The sequence below is a fragment of the Colobus angolensis genome, unplaced genomic scaffold, assembly GCF_000951035.1.
Source record: "Colobus angolensis palliatus isolate OR3802 unplaced genomic scaffold, Cang.pa_1.0 Scaffold3, whole genome shotgun sequence".
NCBI lineage: Eukaryota > Metazoa > Chordata > Mammalia > Primates > Cercopithecidae > Colobus > Colobus angolensis.
Genome location: NW_012116265.1, coordinates 5,243,746 through 5,266,301, shown reverse-complemented (window position 1 = coordinate 5,266,301; position 22,556 = coordinate 5,243,746). Strand labels below are relative to the sequence as shown.

At 37.9% G+C, this 22,556-nt stretch overlaps 1 protein-coding gene across 1 annotated transcript in view; it reads left to right on the top strand.

Annotated features, from left to right (window-relative positions):
• The first annotated feature begins 8,806 nt into the window (after window positions 1-8,806).
• Window positions 8,807-22,556, top strand: part of SPATA7 (spermatogenesis associated 7) — a 65,289-nt gene continuing 51,539 nt past the window's right edge. Inside the window, 4 exon segments of the mRNA XM_011949450.1 lie at window positions 8,807-9,132; window positions 14,627-14,701; window positions 16,416-16,511; window positions 19,156-19,203. Of these exon segments, the coding sequence (XP_011804840.1) occupies window positions 9,114-9,132; window positions 14,627-14,701; window positions 16,416-16,511; window positions 19,156-19,203 (238 nt within the window). The 5' untranslated portion in view covers window positions 8,807-9,113.

Genomic DNA, 22,556 nt, shown 5'->3' with positions numbered 1-22,556 from the left:
GAGCAGAGAGATGACTTAGAGTTCTGTCCTTTGTCCTGTACCAGTGAAGATAAGCTATTACTTACATTGTTGGGATAAAATTCAACAGAGCTACTTTAGGATAAAGATCTTGGGCCCCACAAGGAATTTCCCAGTGGACAAATTGTGAGGCAGGTGTGTTGCTTTTTTATCTTTGTAGCTGTCTTATTTAGGAATAAATTGGGAGGCAAATTTGCCTGATGCAGTTCCCAGTTTGAGTCTTCCCTTTGGCTTAGTGATTTTGGGGTCCTGAGATTTATTTTCCTTTCACATAGTTATTTTAAAATTTACCATTAAATTATTTTTTACTATAGTCACCCTTTCGTGCTAGCAAATATGGGGCCTTATTTATTCTTTCTAACTATTTTTTGTACTCATTAACCATCCCCATTTCCCCCTCCAACCCCGTTACTCTTCCCAGTCTCTGGTAACCATCGTTAGTTACGTCTCCATGAGTTCAATTGTTTTGATTTTTAGATCACAAATAAGTGAAAATACATGAAGTTTGCCTTTCCGTGCCTGGCGTATTTCAGTTAATATAATGACATCCAGTTCTACCCACGTTGTTGCAAATAACAAAATCTCATTCCTTTTTATGACTGAATAGTACTGCATTGTGTATATGTACATTTTCTTTATCCAGTCATCTTGTTGTTGTTGTTGTTGAGACAGAATCTCGCTCTGTCACCCAGGCTGTAATACAGTGGCGTGATCTCTGTTCACTGCAACCTCCGACTTCTGGGTTCAAATGATTCTCCTGCCTCAGCCTCCTGAGTAGCTGGGATCACAGGTGCTGCCAACACGCACAGCTAATTTGTGTGTGTGTGTGTGTGTGTGTGTGTATTTTTAGTAGAGACAGGGTTTCGCCATGTTGATCAGGTTGGTTTTGAACTCCTGACCTCAAGTGATCTGCCCACCTAGGACTCCAAAGTGCTAGGATTACAGGCATGAGCCACCATGCCCAGCCTATCCATTCATCTTTTGATGGACACTTAAGTTGCTTCCAAATCTTGGCTATGGTACATAGTACTGTAACAAACTTCAGAGTGCAGATATCTCTTCGATATCTTGATTTCCCTTCTTTTGGGTATATACACTGCAGTTGGATTGCTGATTTATATGGTAGCAGTATTTTTAGTTTTTTGATGAATGTCCAAACCATTCTCCATAAAGCCTGTACTAATTTACATTCTCACCAACAAGGTACAAGTGTTCCCTTTACTCCACCTCCTTGCCAGCATACGTCACTGCCTGTCTTTCAGATAAAAGCCATTTTAACTGAGACAAGATGATAGCTCATTGTAATTTTGACTTGCATTTCTCTGAGGATTTATGTATCTGTTGTATGTTTTTTGATCTGAGGTTACCATGAGGCTTGCAAATACTATCTTGTATTTATTATCATTAATTATTTTAAGCTAATAACATCTTAACACAGCATGCATAAACAAAAAAAAACAATAAAAATTCTACACTTTAACTTCATCCCCCAGCTTTTTAACTTTTTGTTGCATCTATTTACATCTTATTGCACAGTCTATGCCTTCAAAAGTTGTAATTACTGTTTTTGATTTCATCTTTTAGTCTTTCTACTTTAGGGTACTTTATACTCTACAGTTACGGTGTCATAATTTTCTGTGTCTTCCTGTATATTGACTACTACCAGTGAGTTTTGTACCTTCAGATGATTTCTTATTGCTCATTAATGCCCATTTCTTTCTGATTGAGGTACTCTCTTTAGGGGAGTACTTATAAGACAAGTCTTGTGTTAATGAAATCTTTCAGCTTTTGTTTATCTGGCAAGGTCTTTATTTCTCCTTCATATCTAAAGAATATTTTCACTGGATATACGATTCTAGGGTAAAAGTTGTTTTTCTTCAGCACTTTAAATATGTCATGCCACTCTCTCCTGGCCTGTAAAATTTCCACTGGAAAGTCTGCTGCCAGATGTATTAGAGCTCTAGTGTATGTTACTTGTTTCTTTTTCTTGCTGCTTTTAGGATTCTTTCTTTATCCTTGACCTTTAGGGGTGTGATTATTATATGCCTTGAAGTAGTTTTCTTTGGATTAAATCTGCTTGGTGTTCTGTGGCCTTCTTGTACCTTGTACTTGGATAGTGGCATCTTTCTCTAGGTTTTGAAAGTTCTCTTTTATTATTTCTTTGAATAAACTTTCTATCCCTATCTCTTTTTCTACCTCATCTTTAAGGACAATAACTCTTAGATTTTCCCTTTTGAGGCTATTTTCTAGATCTTGTAAGCATGTTTCATTATTTTTTATTCTTTTTTCTTTTGTCTCCTCTGACTGTGTATTTTCAAATAGCCTGTCTTCAAGCTCTCTAATTCTTTCTTCTGCTTGATCAATTCTGCTGTTAAGATACTCCGATGCATTCTTCATCAGCTGTGTAGCCTGGGGTTGGTGAGGGGGGACAAACGGGGAAGGGTGCAAGCACACTCTTAGCTTCCCCAGCTGGTGTCTTAATAGGTCATATGTCCCACCCTCCAACCCAATCTACTGGCTCTGCGCCCAGCTCAACACTAGGACTTTCTTAGGAATTGAAGTTCTTGTGACCTAAACTGCCCCTCAAGTTCACTTAGGGCCCCAGTGCCTCCAGCCCACAATGACAAGGCTTGCCAGAACTCAAGCTCCAACTGCTGGAATGGACAATTACCCTCTGCCTTGGGCTGGTCCAAACGCCCCGTCCATGGGCAGGCATCAGCTGAGTACCTCTCAGTTCACCTTCTGCTGTGTTGGGGCAGCACTGAGTCTAATGCAAAGCCTCATGATCGCTGTGCTCCCCTTCTCTGAAGCACAGAGACTGTCTGTACCAGGCAGCTGCTGCTGGGGAATGGGGGAGGAGAGAGGGGTAGCATCAGCAATTTAAGACTGTCTTTCCTACCCTCTTTGGTAACTCCTTCAGTGATGTGAAATCAAAGCCAGGCACTGAGAGTGCTCCCTTGATTCTTCATTCCTAGGAAGGTTACTCCCTTTGTGTAGACAGTTGTCAAGCTAGGTGTTCCTGAGAAGGGATGACTGGTGGAGCCTTCTATTCAGCTATCTCACTCCACCCCTCCCCTGGAGTCACTTTTTAAAATGTTTGTCAGTTGCACATTACATATTGCTTGAATAAGATTTGTAAGTAATACTGCCTTGGCATGGCTGCTTTCCTCACAGGGATGGAGCTTAAAACTTTCGTAAAGCCCCCTCTAGTGACAAACAGCAAATTAATCCATTATTTCATAACATGCTAATATCCCCAAGCTCTAAAGTTCCATTTCCTCATTTAGTTATTAGATGAATCAATTGTTACATTATTTCAATTAGAGAATGACTGAGAAATAGTTAATAGCTCAAATTCTTAAGCATTCTTAAGTCCCCAAAACCTAAGCAATTTTGTTTTGAGACTGAGGTTAGCACAGTGCACATTTAAGTCTATAATTTTACTCTGCCCTCATACGTATAAGTTTTAAAAATGCCCTAAATTTCCTTCATTTTTGTCTTTCAGGAACTTCAAGGATAAAAATATGTTCGCAATAATAAATAGAAAAATGTTGTTTTGATCTTTGACTTCTTGTTGTTTTCACTGTATTTACTGGAACATTTTCTAAACACAGAAATATAAATTCCAGGAGTCCTCTGAATTATGAAACTAGGGGTCATCCATAAAGACATGGATTAAATGTATAATAATAACATAATATTTAAAATAATAATATATAATAAAATAGAATAAACAATAAACTATATATTATTTGCATAACTGTAGGCTATGGTATTAAAATATATAGTTTATTTCATTTATATAAAATTGAAATATATATTTCAATTATATAAAAGCCCATTTCCAAAGGGCTTAAAGCTCATCCAATAAGACAGGTCTAATTGAACCATTAAAAGAAGAGTAGAAGAGTGGAAGTCATAACCTAATAAAGGGAATTAAAGAGATAAATTTTTAAAAGTCTATGAATATTTATTTGCAACTGAGCAAAAATCTTAGTTTTGAGGTTCCAGTAAGCTAATACTAAAAAAGAAACCCAATAATTGGCTAGTTCACGCAAATTCATTAAGAGAAACAAAGTATTTCCGTCTAAAATGCACATATGGGTCAGGCACAGTGACTCACGCCTGTATTCCCAGAACTTTAGGAGGCTGAGGCAGGTGGATCACTTCAGGCCTGGAGTTTCAGTTTCAGACCAGCCTGGCCAACATGGCGAAACCCTGTCTCTACTAAAAATACAAAAATTATCCAGGCGCGGTGACTCACGCCTGTAATCCAGCACTTTGGGAGGCCAAGGCGGGCGGATTGCCTGAGTTCAGGAGTTCAAGACCAGCCTGAGCAACACAGTGAAACCCCACCTCCGGTAAAATACAAAAGAAATTAGCCGGACGCGGTGGCATGCACCTGTAGTCCCAGCTACTCAGGAGGCTGAGGCAAGAGGACTGTTTGAACCCGGGAGGCGGAGGTTGCAGTGAGTGGAGATCATACCACTGTACTCCAGCCTGAGCGACAGAGCAAGATTCCATCTCTACAAAACAAAACAAAACAAAACAAACTAACAAACAAACAAAAAACACATACACAGATTCCTAATGTCAATAACAAGATTATAGCATTGGAATAATTTCAGAACATGAAATTCATGTGTAAACATATACATACAACAAAAGGTCTTCAGAATGCCTACTTTCTAAGGCCATTGCAGCTGGTGATGATTTCCCCAATAGAAGGATGTTTCTTGGGAGCTCACTCTATAATAAACTCATACCAGCTGTATCCATCACCCATGATCATGAATTATTTCCTGGGAATAGCAACCAGAAAGAATCTTCTCTCACGTTTACATACACAGAGCCACAGCAAAGGACAAATTAAATTGCACTTAGGATAATATGTTCATTGCTAAAATTGGAGAGAAATAGACTCTGTTGTGCACACATTCTTGAAATAATTGGAACAAAATGTTGAAAGAGAAATAATGAAATAGATGACTTCAGATAAAGTTGGGTACCAGGCAATATGGTCTTCAGAAATTTCTCCCATTCTGCTGCCCTCTCCAGATCACGGAGTCCCCTTTCTACTTTGAAAACAAAATCTACTTGTCATCCTAAAGTCTACTTTTCTAAGAGGAGCTGGTATCACCTTCCCTGAGTCAGGTCACTGTGTTGCTTATTCCAAGGGTGTTTGCCTTGGGTTCTTTATTTCTAATTCAATTCAACAAATGCTTACTGGGGCCTATTATATGCAAAGTACTTGCAGTTGCAGGTAGTGAAATAAAGGCCTTCATGATCTTACAAATGGATTTCAAGCAATAGTGAGTACCTAGGAAGGAGTTTTTTTTCTCTGCATGATATGATTTGGTTCTGTGTCCCCCTCCAAATTCCATGTTGAACTGTAATCCCCAATGTTGGGGGAGGTACCTAGTGAGAGGTAATTGGATCATGGGGGTGAATTTTCCCCTTGCATTCTCATGATACTGAGTTCTCATGAGATCTGTTTAAGTGTGTAGCACTTCCTTGTTCACTCTCTCTCCCTCCTACAGTGCCATTTGAAGAAGCTACTTGCTTCCCCTTTGCCCTTCTGCCATGATTGTGTTTCCTGAGGTCTCCCCAGCCATGCTTCCTGTACAACCTATGGAACTGAGTCAATTAAATCTCTTTTCTTCATAAATTACCCAGTCTCAGGTAGTTCTTTATAGCAATGTGAGAATGAACTAATACAATGCATAACATCTGACTCCCTGCCGCTATATCCTTCCAAATGACTTGTTGTTGGGGCCACAGAGCCAGCACACACACTTCAAGATGTCTCCAATTGGCCGGGCGCGGTGGCTCAAGCCTGTAATCCCAGCACTTTGGGAGGCCGAGACGGGCGGATCACGAGGTCAGGAGATCCAGACCATCCTGACGAACATGGTGAAACCCCGTCTCTACTAAAAAATACAAAAACTAGCCGGGCGAGGTGGCCGGCGCCCGTAGTCCCAGCTACTCGGGAGGCTGAGGCGGGAGAATGGCATAAACCTGGGAGGCGGAGCTTGCAGTGAGCTGAGATCCGGCCACTGCACTCCAGCCTGGGTGACAGAGCGAGACTCCGTCTCAAAAAAAAAAAAAAAAAAAAAAAAAAAAAAAAAGATGTCTCCAATTTTGAATCATTGTCTATCTACCCTGGGTTTTAGGAAAACAGGGGTTCAAGTGTTACTATAACTGGGTTTCTGATTTATTTCTTCTTCCTTATTATAGGGTTTCTGACTTATTTCCTCAAGCCTGAATTCCCTGATACCCAGCTCTGCTGAGATAGGAATCTTAGAAGAGAGAAACCTAACATTTTTTTTTTTTTGAGACGGAGTCTCGCTCTGTCACCCAGGCTGGAGTGCAGTGGCCGGATCTCAGCTCACTGCAAGCTCCGCCTCCCGGGTTCACGCCATTCTCCTGCCTCAGCCTCCCAAGTAGCTGGGACTACAGGCGCCTGCCACCTCACCTGGCTAGTTTTTTGTATTTTTTTTAGTAGAGACGGAGTTTCACCGGGTTAGCCAGGATGGTCTCGATCTCCTGACCTCGTGATCCGCCCGCCTTGGCCTCCCAAAGTGCTGGGATTACAGTGGCTTGAGCCACCGCGCCCGGCCGAGAAAGCTAACATTTTTTGAATACATTCTTTTATTTGCCAGGCAATGTTAATTCTTTTAACTACAAAATTAGTAGCGTCAATTTTTCAACCTAAGCAACAGAGAGGTAGACTGTTGATGAAAAGTCAAACTCAGTAAAATATTTTTAGAGATTTATTCAGAGCCAAATATGAGTGACCATGGCCCGTGACACAGCCCTCAGGAAGTCCTGAGAACGTGTGCCCAAGGTGGTCAGGGTGCAGCTTGGTTTTATACATTTTAGGAAGGCATGAGACATCAATCAAATATGTTTAAGAAATACATTGGTTTGGTTCAGAAAGGTGGGACAACTCAACACATATGTAAATTTAAACATTTTCAGGTTGACAATTGGTTGAGTTTATCTGAAGACCTCGGATCAATAGAAAGGAAATGTTGGGGTTAAGATAAGGGATTGTGGAGACCAAGTTTTATTGTGCAGAGGACGCTCTCAGATAGCAGACCTTAGAGAGACAGCGGGTTGTAAAATGTGTCTTGTCGGACCTAAAAGGCCTGGCTCTCAGTTGATTATCTCCTGGATTTGCAAAGGAAAGAAGGAAAACAAAGGGGAAAAGAGATTCTCTACAGAATGTGAATTTTTCCCCACAAGAGACTTTGCAGGGCAGTTTCAAGGTATGGCAAGGAAATATATTTTGGGATTAAATATTTTGATTTTTTTTCCTTGTCTCATAATGTTATGCCAGAATCAGATTGGAAAGTAAGTCATGATATATAAAGTCAAATAAAACTCATCTGATAAGAATTTATGGACTCCCTAGACCCCTTTGATAGGAATTTGGGCAAGATAAAAAAATCAGAGCTTAGTCCTCACATCTCCAGAAGAAAATGACATTTACCCAGGAAAGGGCATTGCTACGGGAATATGTGTGCCATGGCAAATTGTTTGCATATTCAAGGAATTAAAGGAAAATGAAGGTTTTTCAAAAAATAAAAAAAGGAGAGGATTACATACATAATTGCTTTGAGGTAATTAGCCTTAGCTCCAAGCATCAATAACAAGGGTGACGTCAGTTCAAGGTTGGACAGACAATTGCTGGGCAGATGTCCTCATAGAAGTATCTTTTTGGGTAAGGTGAGTCTTTGCTCAAGGTTGTGGTTTTTGCAGTATTTTGTGATAGTTTTTATTATCAGGCATTCATGCATGAGAACTCTCCTTCATGGCCTTCCTCAGCTCCACTTGTCAGGTTTTCTTTTTTAATACATGTGACTCTATTTTAATTCTGACGACTTTCACAATTTACATTAGAAAAGAGGAAACTCTGGCTCAGAAAGTTTTAGAAACTAATTCAAGATCAAGCTGGTAAGTAGCAGAAAATTCAGAATTAAGTTCTGCGTATCAGGCTTCCAAAGCAGGATTCTTTTCATTACAGCAGTGGTTCTCAACAGAGTTGCGATTTTGCCCCCCAGGGAATATTTCACAATGTCTGGAGACATTTACGACTGTCAGGATTGGAGGTGGAGTGGGTGGGGTCTGCTTCTGAGAAGCTACTTGCTTCTAGTGAGCAGAGGCCAGGGATGCTACGAAACAATTCATAGGGACAGCACCCCCACAACAGAGAATTATACAACCAGCCCAAAATGTCAATGGACATTTGGGCTGAGAAGTCTTACGTGACAGAATGCTTCCTACCCTGTTCTGAGGTTATTTCCAAGGATTCAAAGGTAACTGCTTCAAAATTAAACAAATTATAGAAAGCCATAAATAAATCAACTCCTTATTCATGTTGCAGCTCTCTTCCATTATAAAGAAAAATGGATTGAAACTTACGATAAAAGGGAGGCAGGGTCAGGAGGGGGGAAGCTTGGTGAGCAGAAAGGAAATTCAAACTTATTATTAAGGTTAAGAATTAAGATGTAAATATGTAGATTTTTTCACTCCTAGGATTTTCACTAATCCAAAGGTTCACGGACTGCTTTGAAATTTAATTATTTGGAACTGGTTAAATGTTACCCTGACCTCAACTAACATTTGTGTTTGACTTTTCTCCAGAACCCAGGGGACGTGGATGCCAGATGAGTCCACCTCCTCTCCCTGCTCTTCCCGCAGGGACAGAGCCTGCCAGGCGCTGGTGACTTGGATCCTGACAGGAGGTCGCTCTGCGGAAGACTGGCAGGATCCCAGAGCAACAGACTGGGGCTCGATGCACCTTCCCCGCCAGGTCTCTCCGACCGCAACTGTCCTCCTAATACCGAGAACCCTCGGCGCGGGGCTGCGGAACGCGCGGGGCTGCGGAACGCACGTCCCCTGCGCCGTGACGTCATAATCGCGACTCACTGGACTCGGCCCTTAGCAACCGGCCTGGGAACGATTTCTCTGCTGCTGCCGCCCCTGCAGGCTCTTACTTTCCAGTCCTCCACTGCCCGGGCTGGGGCCGGCCAGGGGAAGGACCGAAGGGGATCCCCCGTGCCCCTACGGCGGCTGCAAGAGGACTAAGCATGGATGGCAGCCGGAGAGGTAAAGGGCAGCTGTCACGGGCTACCGCCGCCTCGCGCCTTGCTCCAGCCGGCGCTCCCAGCCTCGGGTCCGGGCAGCCGAGTGCAAGGCCGCCCTTGGGCGCTTCCTACCCCTGGCTGAATCGCCAGTGTTGCCCGGAGCTGCCCGGGCCCAAGCAAAGGAAAAGGGAGAGACTGCTTCCTAGTCTCGCAGGTCCGCTTCTTTGCCCTGAATTTGTCGCCTTGACACCAGGAGAATTTGTCTCCTGAACTCAGGGTTGTGCAGCCGTTAAAACCTCGGTAGCTCCCAGGCAGAGGAACCAGGTTTGGTCTTTGGAGTCAGACCACCCCGGGCCCCAAATCAAACCCCTCTGCTCTCCATGGAGACGACCCTCAGTTTTCTCATCTCTTGAACATGAGGGTCAAATACTCAAGCCATGAAGTTCTTGAAGATTTAATGCAGATAATGTAGAGAAGATCCTGGCACATTTTAAGTGGTCAGTAAATACGAAATCTCCCATGCAGTAACTACCTCCCCCAAAGCTATTGAGTAACCCAGGGCTTCTGTAACTTTATGTAAATAGGAATCCCCTCAGAATCATGTTAAAATGCAGATTATGATTCAGTAGGTCCCTTCGGGGTGGCTGAGATTTTGCATTTATAATAAATTTCCAGGTAATGCAGTGTTATTGGTCAGCGGACTGCAGTTTTAGCAGCAATCCACAATCACTATATACACCTGTTCTCTACGGATTTCTTAAGTCAGGTGGACATCATTGGGTGAGGTTAGGGGGTGGGGAAATATAACCTTAAATCTCTACAAATCGGCCCAAACCAAATAATTAGCATTTTCACACTTTCTGAACCAGTAGCATTCCTTCCTCGAGTCAAATGAGGCAATCTTTAGACTCCCCACCCCTCCTAATACAGTGTTTTTATCTATTTAAAAGACTGCCTTTAAACCAAGCTGCTAAATGATTCCTGGATGTCTTTTTTTGAATGAGTCTGCCTTTATTATGTAGTCATTGATCAAAATAAGTGCTACTCTGATTGTAGGAGATAACTATTCATTGATCAGCAAACAGTATATTCTGACACTTTACCAACCTAGGTTTCAGAAAAAGCAAATCAAAACGCTTTATGATCTTAAGAATTTTGCACATAAACTAAAATGAAACCCTTACTATGTACTAGGAACTATTTCCAAATTATCTCATTTAATGTACAAAAATATCTTGTTAGATAGGCATTAGCCTTATTTCATAGTGAAGAAACTAAAGCAAAAGATCACAAATGACTTGCCAAGGTCACAGTGGCAGAACAGGATTTGAATCTAGGTGAAAAATATAAAATCTGAAGCCAATGCATTTACTTACTATTCCATGGTAGGGATGGGCAGGGGGAAAGGATGTATGTAAAATTTAGAGTATAGTAGATTTAGTAAGTTGTCAGTATTTGTGGAATTATTTTAAAAATTGGGTTCATGCCAAATGTAAAAGTTAATATTTTTACAACTTGCACAATTTAGTTAGCTTCATTTTTAGGATATAATATATGATAATATCAAATATTGTTATTAATTTTGAATTTTTAAAATAAATGTAATCAGCAAATGACTGGGGCAGTCAGCTTTCATATACTGTAAATTATTATTAATAGGAAACCATAAATAATTTTAGTCAAAGCTAAAATACTTAATTGAAAATAAATTTCTTAGATTTCATTAGGAGGTGCTTTTAGTTATTTCAGAGCATAAAATATTAAAATATCTAAAGAAAAATTATCTTTTGTCATGCTCTTACTATAATCACATTTTAGACATTCTTTTGCAAGGCAAACCTTCTAAATAGTGGTATAATAGAGCAACAGACTGAAAAACGGTTAGTCTTGTTTGTAATCTTTGTTTCCTATTAACTAGGTCATCTTCACCTCACTCTACATCCCTGGGCCTCAGTTATTTATAAAATGGGGGCTTGGACTAGGTAACATATAAGGCGTTGCTTCCAGCTTCCTATGGGGGAAGATGAAGAAAAGATTGGTAATAACAAACTGCCTTTCACTCTAATATCAATAACCTTTGGGGAGGAGAGGAGGCAACCTATTAGTATAGGTAACTGAAAGTAACTTGAAAAAAAATTTTTTCCCAGCACTCTGGGAGTTTCAGGTCTGGAGTTCGAGACCAGCCTGGGCAACATAATTAAACCCCATCTCTACCAAAAAATACAAAAATTAGCCAGGCATGGTGGCATGTGCCTGTAGTCCCAGCTACTGGGGAGGCTGAGGCAGGAGAATCACTTGAACCTGGGAGGAGGAGGTTGCGGTGAGCCAAGATCATGCCACTGCACTCCAGCCTGGGCACCAGAGCAAGACTCCATCTCAAAAAATATATATATATATACTTTGATCTATTGGTCTCGTAGAGACACTTATCAATGGTAGATTCTGAAACCTTTGGTTTTCTAGAGAAACCCTGCCACAAGAAACACTTTCATCTTTCTTCACTGGACTTTCTTCTGGCTATTTTAATCAAATTGTGTAGGAAAATGGGCTGCTCTCATATACCCATGAATTTCCCCCACTAAGATCTTCGATCTCATTGACAGGATTTTAGTCCTAATAGTTAGAGAATGATGTTCTTTTCCTTGGCATTTGGTTTTTAGGCTACTTCTTCATGCCCCTTTGGCTCATTCTGGGTCCAATCTGGAGATAGAAACCATACATTGGTTTATACAAGGAAAAGTTAAAGAATTGTTATACTTTCATAAAAGAGTATAAGATGTAACAGGCTGGGTATGTCAGCTCATGCCTGTAATCTCAGCATTTTAGGAGGCTGAGGCAGGAGCATCACTTGAGGCCAGAAGTTTGTAAACAGCCTGGGTAACATAGCAACACCCTGTCTCTAGTATTTAAAAAATTTAATGAATTAATTAAAAAGATATAAGAAAACTGTATTTGGTACCTAGAATTAAGGGAAAGTACTCAAGGAAGGACAATTTGAAAGAGACTTTCTCCCGAAGTCTGGGGTTCAGACCTCATTAGAGAAGGCGTGATTGTGCACGTGCCCAAAGCTTCATCGCTGAGGAGTGATAGCAGAGGCTTCACATTCCATGGGAAATAGACTGATGAATTGCTTAGCCAAGTCACTAAACAAACAAGTGAACAACAATGGAAACAAGCTTAGGAGAGGATTCTGTATCTAGAGTTGCTACAATATATTACCTAAAATGTTAACTTTTCAACAAAAAGAAATTACAAGTCATGCAAAAAAACAAAAACACGACAATGTGACCTACACACAGGACACAAAGCAGGACCCAGAAACTGTGAGAGGGTAGATGAATTAAGTTGTCTATGTCTCCCTTCAATTCTGTTAGGTTTTATTTATTTTTTTCTTTTTTTGAGACAGGGTCTTATTCTGTTACCCAGATTGGAGTGCAGTGCAGCCTCCTGGGCTCAATCATCCTCCCACCTCAGCCTCCTGTGTAGCCGGGACTACAGGCGCACACCACCACACCCAGCTAATTTTGTATTTTTTTTGTACAGTTAGAGTTTCACCATGTTGTCCAGGCTGGTCTTGAACTCCTGAGCTTAGGTAATCGGCCTGCCTTGGTCTCCCAAAGTGCTGGGATTACAAGCATGAGCCATTGTGCCCAGCCCTAATTCTGTCACTTTTAATATGACATTTATCTGTAGGAATAGCAGAAACCAATGAGTATATGCCTTGGTGTACATCTGATGGTAAATAGACAAGGGAACATAGACATCAAGGAACATCTAAATTCCATGTTTGTTCTTATCACCATCTTATGCTAAAGAGAAGCTGGTTTGATTCCTGGGGCCAAATATTAACCACCTTGTTCACAGCTGTCACCTACAGGTGGGTGGGGAAGCATTTCTATCCAAGGCAGTATCACTAGGTTCCAACCTTTTTTCATTCTCTTCATCCTTTCACACTTCTCTGGGTATACCTGTTTTTCCTTTTTCTGTGACCTATAGTGAAACATACATACAATAGAATGGAATTTGAAGGGAATAAACTACATACAGTTGAGATATCTTCTTGATCTGTTTCACATGATCTTTTTACATGATGTAGTAGCTTAGAGCATGGTTCAAGTACTGAGCAGTTTATATTGGTCAAGATAGTGTAATAATTAAGATCCAGGAACCAGACTGCTTGGGCTCAGATCCCAAATCTGTCACAATCTTGTGTAATCTTTGGCAAATTATGAGTTTAACCTCTGTGCTTCAATTACCCTCATCTATAAAGTAGGGGGAATTATAGTATTGTAAGGATTAAATGAATTTATACCAGTAAAGTGCTTGGAGCACTGCCTGGCAGGGTTACTACTAAATAGCATTTTGACTACAAATGAAGAAATCAACTCATACTAGTTTAAGCTAAAATGTGATTTTTTTTTTTTTTTTGGCTAATATAAAGAAAACTCTAGATAAGGTAGAGCTTCAAACATGGTTGGCCTCAGGTACTCAAATGATGTCACCAAGGAATCTCTTTCTATCTTGGTTCCACTTGACTGTGTAGGCTTCATTCTCAGACAGGTCCTTTATATGGTTCAGGATGGCCACCAGCAATACAGGGCTTGCTTAGACCCTTCACTGGGTTTAGCAAGCCCAGTGAAATGAAAGTACCTTTCCTAATAGTTCCAGTCAAAGGCCCAGGATTGTGTATCTCATGGCGGGACTTGGATCACATAGCATTGCTGACGCTGTCAACGCAGCTGTCCAGACAGTGGGGTCAGCTCTCTTTGAACCACCTGGGCTAAGAGTAAAGGAATAGCAGTCACCCAAAAGAAAGTTGAGTTGTCATTTCCAGGTGAAGAGGCATTAAATTCTGGACAAGAAAAAAGTCACAGTTCTTTCTATCTGGAGAAATGAGGTTTTTCTGAGAGTTTGTTGGTATTTTTTCTTATGTTTAGGTCTTACCCTCCTTCTTTCTTGGTAGAGCTATGCTCATTTCATGACTATCTTTTTTCCCAGTTTAGATGGCATTGCCTTGGCTTGTATTGTCCTAAGTATTTTTTTTTCCACCCTGCACTCTGACCTGTGACATAGAAAGAGCTTCATAGGTATTCTGACCTCAGTTTGTTTTTCTGTTTTAATCTATTCTGACAAGCTTTGTTCTCTGGTCCTAGATTTTAGTTCTTCTATCTTGATACTTCTTTTTTCTACATTTAGTCATCCATATATCTTCTAGACTTTGTATGTGTCCTCCTTGTTATAGCTTTTAACAGCCCACCTGATAGTGAACTAGTCATCTTACCCTCTTAAAATCTCTCTGTTTGGGGGATATAGCATTTATATTTTGCATATTAAGTTACGTTTAATGCCATAACTCAGACTTCCTGTTTTGGAGATTACCACTAAAAACACAATCACCTTTTGGGAAAGAAATTATTTTGTGATAAATTTATAATTTAAAAAATACTGAATATTGTTGTTTTTGTAAAAGTTGTGTTTCATTTATCCTAATTTATTATTTTTTTTCCTGTTAAAAGTCAGAGCAGCCTCTGTCCTTCCCAGATATGGTCCACCATGCCTATTTAAAGGACACTTGAGCACCAAAAGTAATGGTAAGTGAGGTGCTTAAAATGGTAACTTTGTTAAAAGATTGTCTGAGTGTTTCCTTTACTTGCAAATTATATGACGTGATGGAAAAATTATTTCATTTGATGAATATTTGAACTTCATATTATTAATTTTAATGAAATATAGGCGTTCTTGAGATTAGAGAATTTTGGAGTCTATGATTTCAAACTATTATTGTGCCCTGGATATGGACTTGGCTGTCTCCTGCTCCCAGCTGCTACAGCAGCCCAGCTCTACTTTTGCCAGGAAACTACCCTGATTTAAGGCATTCCTGCCTTGTTAAAATGGTAAGTAGCAGGTATTAAAGACATAAGCACTGAAAAGGAAAAGCTATGCCAAGAAAAAGAGCACTTGAATAACACATTTCATATTAGGAGCAAAAGCCTATGGGCCTCTTTATCCAACTGGATTTCTAGGTGCTGTGATATTTTTATATTTTAAAGCTTTCAAGGTAAATTTTTAAGATAGGTTTTAAAATAAATTTTTGTAATTATAGCTAACTTTAAAAAAATAAATTTTAAATAAAAAGTTGAAACTAGATTTAAAATATACATACATAGAAATCAGGATAAAGAACAATATGTAAAGTTTGCTAACTTTCTTTTAAAGGATATATGTATAGAGCTGGTATAGGTATGGTGGTTGTAAGTATGAGGCTGCCTTGGGTCACATGGAAGCTGCATCCCTTATCAACAGTGTAACCTTGAAGATGTAACTCATATCTCTGTGCCTCAGTTTTCACTTCGAATAAATGATAATAATAATGATGAGATAAGTTTATACTTATGAAGAGTTTAGAACAATGCATGGTAAATGGCGTTTATTCAGTAAATATTTTTAGTAGTAGCATCAAGTTCGTAATTGTTGCATAGGCTTATATTATGCACAGAGCCTCTGGAAGGATGCATTTAAATGGTAACATAGTGTATTTCTGGGAAGGGAGACTAAAGGTCAGGGTAGAGAAGTCACTTATTTTTCAATCTCCATATGCCGTTTTATCTGCTGAATTTTTTTAACCATATTGCATGTATTCTCAAAAACTTTTTAATGTTTAAAAAAGTTTTGCCTAAATTTGCATTTTATACTTGTATGTAAGTGCTTAACTATTTCTAAGATTTCTTTTAAATGGTTTGAATGAGGACCAAGGAGTTTCATGTCATGGAATTTCTTTGCTATTACACTTGTTATAAGATAGTTTTAGTACTTCAAAAAGAATGTAGTAAACTGATATGTAGATCTTGTTTTCAGGTTTAAGTTAGAAATTTGCTTCTCGGAATATAATTTTTGTATGTAGAGTTTTGGGATTGGATATTCATTGAATTTCTGAAACTCCATTGATTGTTTAAGTATTAACAGTGGTAACTAATTAAGCAAGCAGCTAAACATTCTTAGTTACAAGATTGAGAGCTGTCAAAAAGAAATAGTTTTCTAAATGCAATAATAGGTCATGTCCTAGAATCTCTTCCTCAGATTCTCAGGCTTGTAAAATTTTATTCTCAGGAAGGTTTGAACCCAAATGGTCAATAGCTCATTGGCATTATCAGTGCAAGATTAAAGATTCACATCACAATGTCATATCAATATCTCTGATTGAATTTCAGAACATTTTATAAGAATAAGTCAAATAATCAGTACCTTGTTTATCTCGTGATTTTTATATTAGTTTTAAATATATAATGATTGTGTTTTAATTTTTAGCTTTTTGTACTGACTCCTCTTCTCTCAGACTAAGCACTCTCCAGCTGGTCAAGAATCACATGGCTGTTCACTATAATAAAATCCTTTCAGCCAAAGGTAAAAATGTGCAAATGTGAACTCTCTGTACTCAATTTCAACCTCCAGCTTCACTTCTCATTAAAATACATCTATAGCAAAAATGAAAACCTTACATATATATAAGAGGATTTGTGTTTGTTTGGTTTAGTGTGGTACAAATTATTGACTCTAGGTACTTAGCAAATTCACACCCATTTTTGTTAACTATATTTGAAATCCATGTAATGCCTGTTTTATTTCATTTTATCTCTATTGCTAATAATATTTTGTTAGATATTGCTTTTAATATAAAAATTTATAATCTGCTTTTTTGTTTACACATCTATGGAAGTTGCACAAAGAAGATGCTAGCTATTTTTCTGTTTAATTTTTTTTCTTTTATCAGCTTTATTGAGATAAAACTTACATTATAAAATGCATTGATTATAATGTGTACAGATAAATATTTTGAAAAATGAACACATTTGTATAAATACTACTACAACCATGCTGTAAAACAGGAATCAGCTAACTACACCGTTCAGGCCAAACCCTCTACCACCTGTTTCTGTACAGCCCATGAACTAAGAATGGTGTTCATATTTTTAAATGGTAGCAATACATAAAAACAATATTTTGTGATATGAAATTCAAATTTAATTATCCGTAGACAAACAGTCATTTTCAATCTTTTACATACTGTCTGTGGCAGGTTTTACACTAAAAAGCAGAGTTGACCAGTTGTGACAGACTGTATCACCCTGCAAAGCCTGAAGCATTTACTACCTGGCCCATTGTAGAAAAAATTTGCCAACCCTTGATATAGAAAAAAATCCATTACCTCAAAAAGTTCCCCGTAGTCCTTTGCAGTCAGTCCCCTCCTGACAAATCCCTGGCAACCACTGATCTGGTCTCTCTCCTGTAGTTTTACCTTTTCTATAAGTTCATAGAAATGGAATCGTGTATTGTTTTGGGTCTGCCTTTTTTCAGTTAGCTTAATGATCTTGAGACTAATCATGCTGTTCTGTGTACCACCATTTATTCTTTTGTATTGTTAAGGAGTATTTCATTTAATGAATAGACCACAATTTGTTTATGATTCACGATTTGTTAAACATTTGGATTGTTTTGACTCACTTTTGGCCATTAGGAGTAAAGCTGCTATAAACATTCACATACAATTTTGGAAGATGTGTTTACATTTCACTCGGGTAAAGTTATGTGTCAGGAGTAGAACTGTGAGGTAATATATTAAGTATAAGTTTACTTTTATAAGAAACTACAGTTTTCCAGAGGGAATATACCATTTACATTTCCATTACTTCTGCACCCTTACCAACCCTTGGTGTTGACGGTCCTTTTTTAACCATTCTAGGGAATATGAAATAGTGTAACTTCACAGTTTTAGTTTGCATTTCCTTGATTTCTAGTGATACTACGTTATTATTTCCTACCTGTATATCTTCTTTGGTGAAATGACTATTCAAATCTTTTACGCATTATTAAAAATAAGTTGTCTCTTTAGTATTAAGTTGTGAGAGTTTCTTTATATACAGATTCTGTATTAGATATATGTTTTGCAGATTTTTTTTTCCCAATCTGTAGCTGGTGTTTTCATTTTCTTGTTTAAATCTGTATTCTGAAAAAATTTTTAGACTGACAGAAACATTTAAAAATGGTATAGAGAGTTACTATATACCTTTTACTCTGCTCTTCTGCTAATGTTAAAAATCTTAAAAACCGTAGTATAGTTATCAAAACCAGGAAATCAATATTGATGCAATCCCATTAACTACAGACCTTATTTGAATTTCACCAGTTTTTGACTGTCTTTTAAATTTTTATTACTTTCTCATTTAAATAGCTAAAGTTTTTAAATTTTAGTTTATATTTTATGATGCTTATGTTTTTAAATGGCTAAAAAAAAATCTAAAGAAAAATATTTTGTGATGTGAAAATCATCAAATCTTTAGTTTTGTATACTTGTTTTCATAATCTGTTCAAGAAATATTTGCCTAACCTTAGGTCACTCAGATTTTCTTAATATGTTTTCTTCTAGAAGTTTTAAAGTTTTAGCCCTTACATTTAAATTTGAGATCCATTTTTAGTTAGTTTTTGTATATGGTATGAGGATTTTGATGTTTTTTGTTTGTTTTGTTTTTTTACCTCTTCATATCCAAATTTCCCAGTACCATTTGTTGAAGAGGTTATCTTTTCTCTATTTAATTGTCCTAGTACTTTTTGAAAGTCAGTTGACCATATATGTGGACTTAACTCCTTGGTTCTGTTGATCTATATGTCTATATGTCTGTGTTTAAGCCCCATACCACACTGCCTTAATTATTGTAGCATTACAGTAAGTCTTGAAATCAGGCCGTGTAAGTCTTCCATTTTGCTTTTTTTCCCCCAAGCTTGTTTTGGGACTACATTATAAGTATGTTAAGTCTGTTTCATTCTGAATAGTTTATATTGCTGTGTTTTCAAGTTCGCTAGTATTTTCTTCTGCAGTATTGAATGATTTATTAATCCCAACAGTGTATTTTTAATCAAGGGTATTGTGTTTTCCATCTCTAGAAGTACAATAAACAACTGCAAGGTCTGGAACATTTTGTGATTTCCACATTTGGTATTTGTCATTTATAAATACTGAGAATATTATTGAACTATTAACTTTCTCTTTCAGCTGCAGTAGACTGCTCAGTTCCAGTAAGCATGAATACCAGCGTAAAGTGTAAGTAATTTTTTAACATTATTTTAATTTAAAAAAAAATTAAGATAAAATATACATAACATAAAATTTGCTGTCTTAACCATTTTTAAGTGTCCAGTTCAATATTAAGTACATGAATATTGTGGTACAATGATAACCACTACCTCCAGAACTCTCTTTATACTGCAAAACTGAAATTCCTGTGCCACATAAACATTAATTTCCTCCCATAGGCCCTGGAAACCAACATTCTTTTTATCTCTGTGAATTTGACTACTGTCACAATCTCTATGAATCTATTTTAGGTACCTTATATAAGTGGAATCATATAATGTTTGTTCTGTTGTGACTGGCTTATTTCACCTAGCATAATGTCCTCAAGGTTCACCCACATTGTAATGAGTCAGAATCTCCTTTTTTAAGGCTGAATAAAATTCCATTCTGTATATATACCACATTTTATTTATGCATTCGTCAGTTGATGGACACTTGGGTTACATTCACCTTTTGGCTGTGGTGAATAAACTATACTGCTATGGACATGAGTATACAAATACCTCTTCAAGACCCTTTAAAGATTTTGGGAGTATATTCAGAAGTGGAATTGCTAAATCATATATTCTATTTTTAATTTTTTGAGAAAGCGTACTATTTTCTTTTTTCTTTTCTTTTTTTTTTTTGAGACAGGGTCTCATTCTATTGTCCTGGGGCTAAAATGCAGTGGAGTGATCTCACCTCACTGCAAGCAGTTCTCCTGGGCTCAAGCAATCCACCCACCTCAGCCTTCCAAGTAAGTGGGATTACAGGTGCAAGCCACCACACCCAGCTAATTTTGTCACAGCCTGTAATTGTCTTTTTATGTAGAAACAGGGTTTTACCATGTTGCCCAGGCTTGTCTCAAACTCCTGAGCTCAAGTGATCCATCTGCCTCAGTCCCCCAAAGTGCTGGGATTATAGGCGTGAGCCACTGCACCCAGCGACCACATTGTTTTCTGTAGTAGCTGCACCATTTTACATTACAACTAATGATGCTCAAGTATTCAGATTTCCCCATGTCCTCCCCAACACTTGCTTTTTTCTATTTGTTTAATAGTAGCCATACTAAAAGGTGTTGACACATTACCTTTTGAGAAAGCATTTCTAACTTAAAAATTATCCAGAAATACCCAGGCACAGTGGCTCACACCTATAATCAGCACTTTGGGAGACAGAAGCACTTGGATCACTTGAGTTTAGGCATTTTAGAGTAGCCTAGAAAATACAAAAATTAGCTGGACGTGGTGGCATGCAACTCTGGTCCCAGCTACTCAGGAGGCTAAGATGGGAGGATTACTTGAGCCAGGGAGGTCAAGGCTGCAGTAAGCCATGATCATGCCACCGCACTCCAGCCTAGGTGACAGAGTGAGACCCTGTCTCAAGAAAAAAAAAAAAAAAAAGGAAAAAGAAAACCCATAATATTGACACAGTATATGTAGAATCCTTATATATCTACCCTTTGACCAAGTATCTTCATTTTTAGAAATATTTACTAAGCAAATCATCCGACTGAAAATTTGAAAACCCTGTTTAAAAACTTCTGAAAAATACCATTTGAAGGCTTTGTTTGATTTCAGTTAAGAAATGTATACTTTAAAAATAGGATACTTTAAAAGTGTATACTTTAAAAACATGGCTGTCACAGCCTATGATTGTCTTATTAATCATACAAAAATCAGTGTTATAAATTTTAAGTTCAGTGTTTTCTAAGTTTCTAAGTTTTCTAAGTTAATATTTGAATTTATGTAGAGTTTGAGAACATTTCTACATTAAAAAGTAAATATTCACCTAAGGTTAGTTCATGGTAAATGATAAATGAATAAAAGCATAGATAGGGAAATGCCTTTTGGGTGCAATCTAGGAAAGATCACAAACAGTAGGAATGGTGAACTCATCTCTTCTTGTATATCTTCTTAGTTGAAGAGATAGAAGGTAGGGGAGACAGTAGCTACCAGCTATAGTTCATAGGTACAAACACAGTTTCTTTCTCAGGCCTTGTGCTTGACACTTTGTATTCTCCCTTTTCTATTCTTTTTATGTTTGCAACAAACCTTCTTGTAGGCTCTCATTTTTTATGGAAACTTAGATTCAAATAATTTTAAAGGAGGAAAAAAGGCATGTTAGGCAAGAGTAGAGACTTCTTAGTACATATTTTTAAAGACCAGTTTGGTCACTACATACAAGTTATATGGGCAAGTCATTTTACCTCTGACCTTCCTTTTTTGTAAAATGAAAAGTAATTAGATGATTTCTAAGGACCCTTCCAGATTTTTAATTTTTGTGCTTTATATTTTTTCTTCTGTATCATATTAGTAACTTTTTTCTAACACAAAACCGGTTCAGTGTTTACATGCTTTAAATATCTGGATCATTTGAATTAAGTTGGTTTTACCTAATGTTCATGAGACCAAATAATCCTCCTTAACTGTGTGTCAACTTTAATTAGGAAAGCTTTGCAAAATTTTCATACTGGTATTAATTTTCTTTAAAAAAAAGATATATAAAATAAAATTATCCCCTTTTTAAAAAAAACCTTGAAGATATATATTAATCCTCTTATTCAACCACACTTTTGGGTTTAAAATCCAAATTTACTCTTCACATTCCCAGCTTAGACTGGCACCACCACATACACCTGCTCAGACCCAGCACCCCTACGTATCTTCAGACCTGACACTGATGCACACCCCACTAAGCTGGTGGGCTCACACCCACCACAGGTAATATGGATAATTTCCCTATTGAAGCCAGTATGTAAAGTCTGGAAGAGGTGAGTACTTCTTCAAATGCAGAGGCAGAAATGCAGGTCTACATGGAACACAGGAAAATATAGTAAACATGACACTACCAAAGGAACACAATAAATTTCTAGTAACAAATCCCAAGAAATAGAGATCTATGAATTGCCTGACAAAAATTCAAAATAATTGTTTTGAAGAAGCTTGGCAAGAGAACACTGATAGACAACTCAAAGAGATCAAGGAAACAATACATGAACAAACTGATAAGTTCAACAAAGAAAATTTTTAAAGAAGCAAATAGAAATTCTAAAGCTGAAGGAAATGAAAAATACAATAGAGCATTTTAACTGCAGACATGTTAAGGTAGAATAATCAGAAAACTTGAAGACAGGTAATTGGAAATTATTCAGTCAGAGAAGAAAAACAATTGAAAAAGAGTGAAAAAAACCTAGGGATATAGGGTATATCATTAAGCAAACCATGCATACTCTGGGAGTTTCAAAAGGAGAGACTGGCAGAAAGTTTATTTAAAGAAATGACGGAGGGGCAGAGCAAGATGGCCGAATAGGAACAGCTGCAGTCTCCAACTCCCAGCGC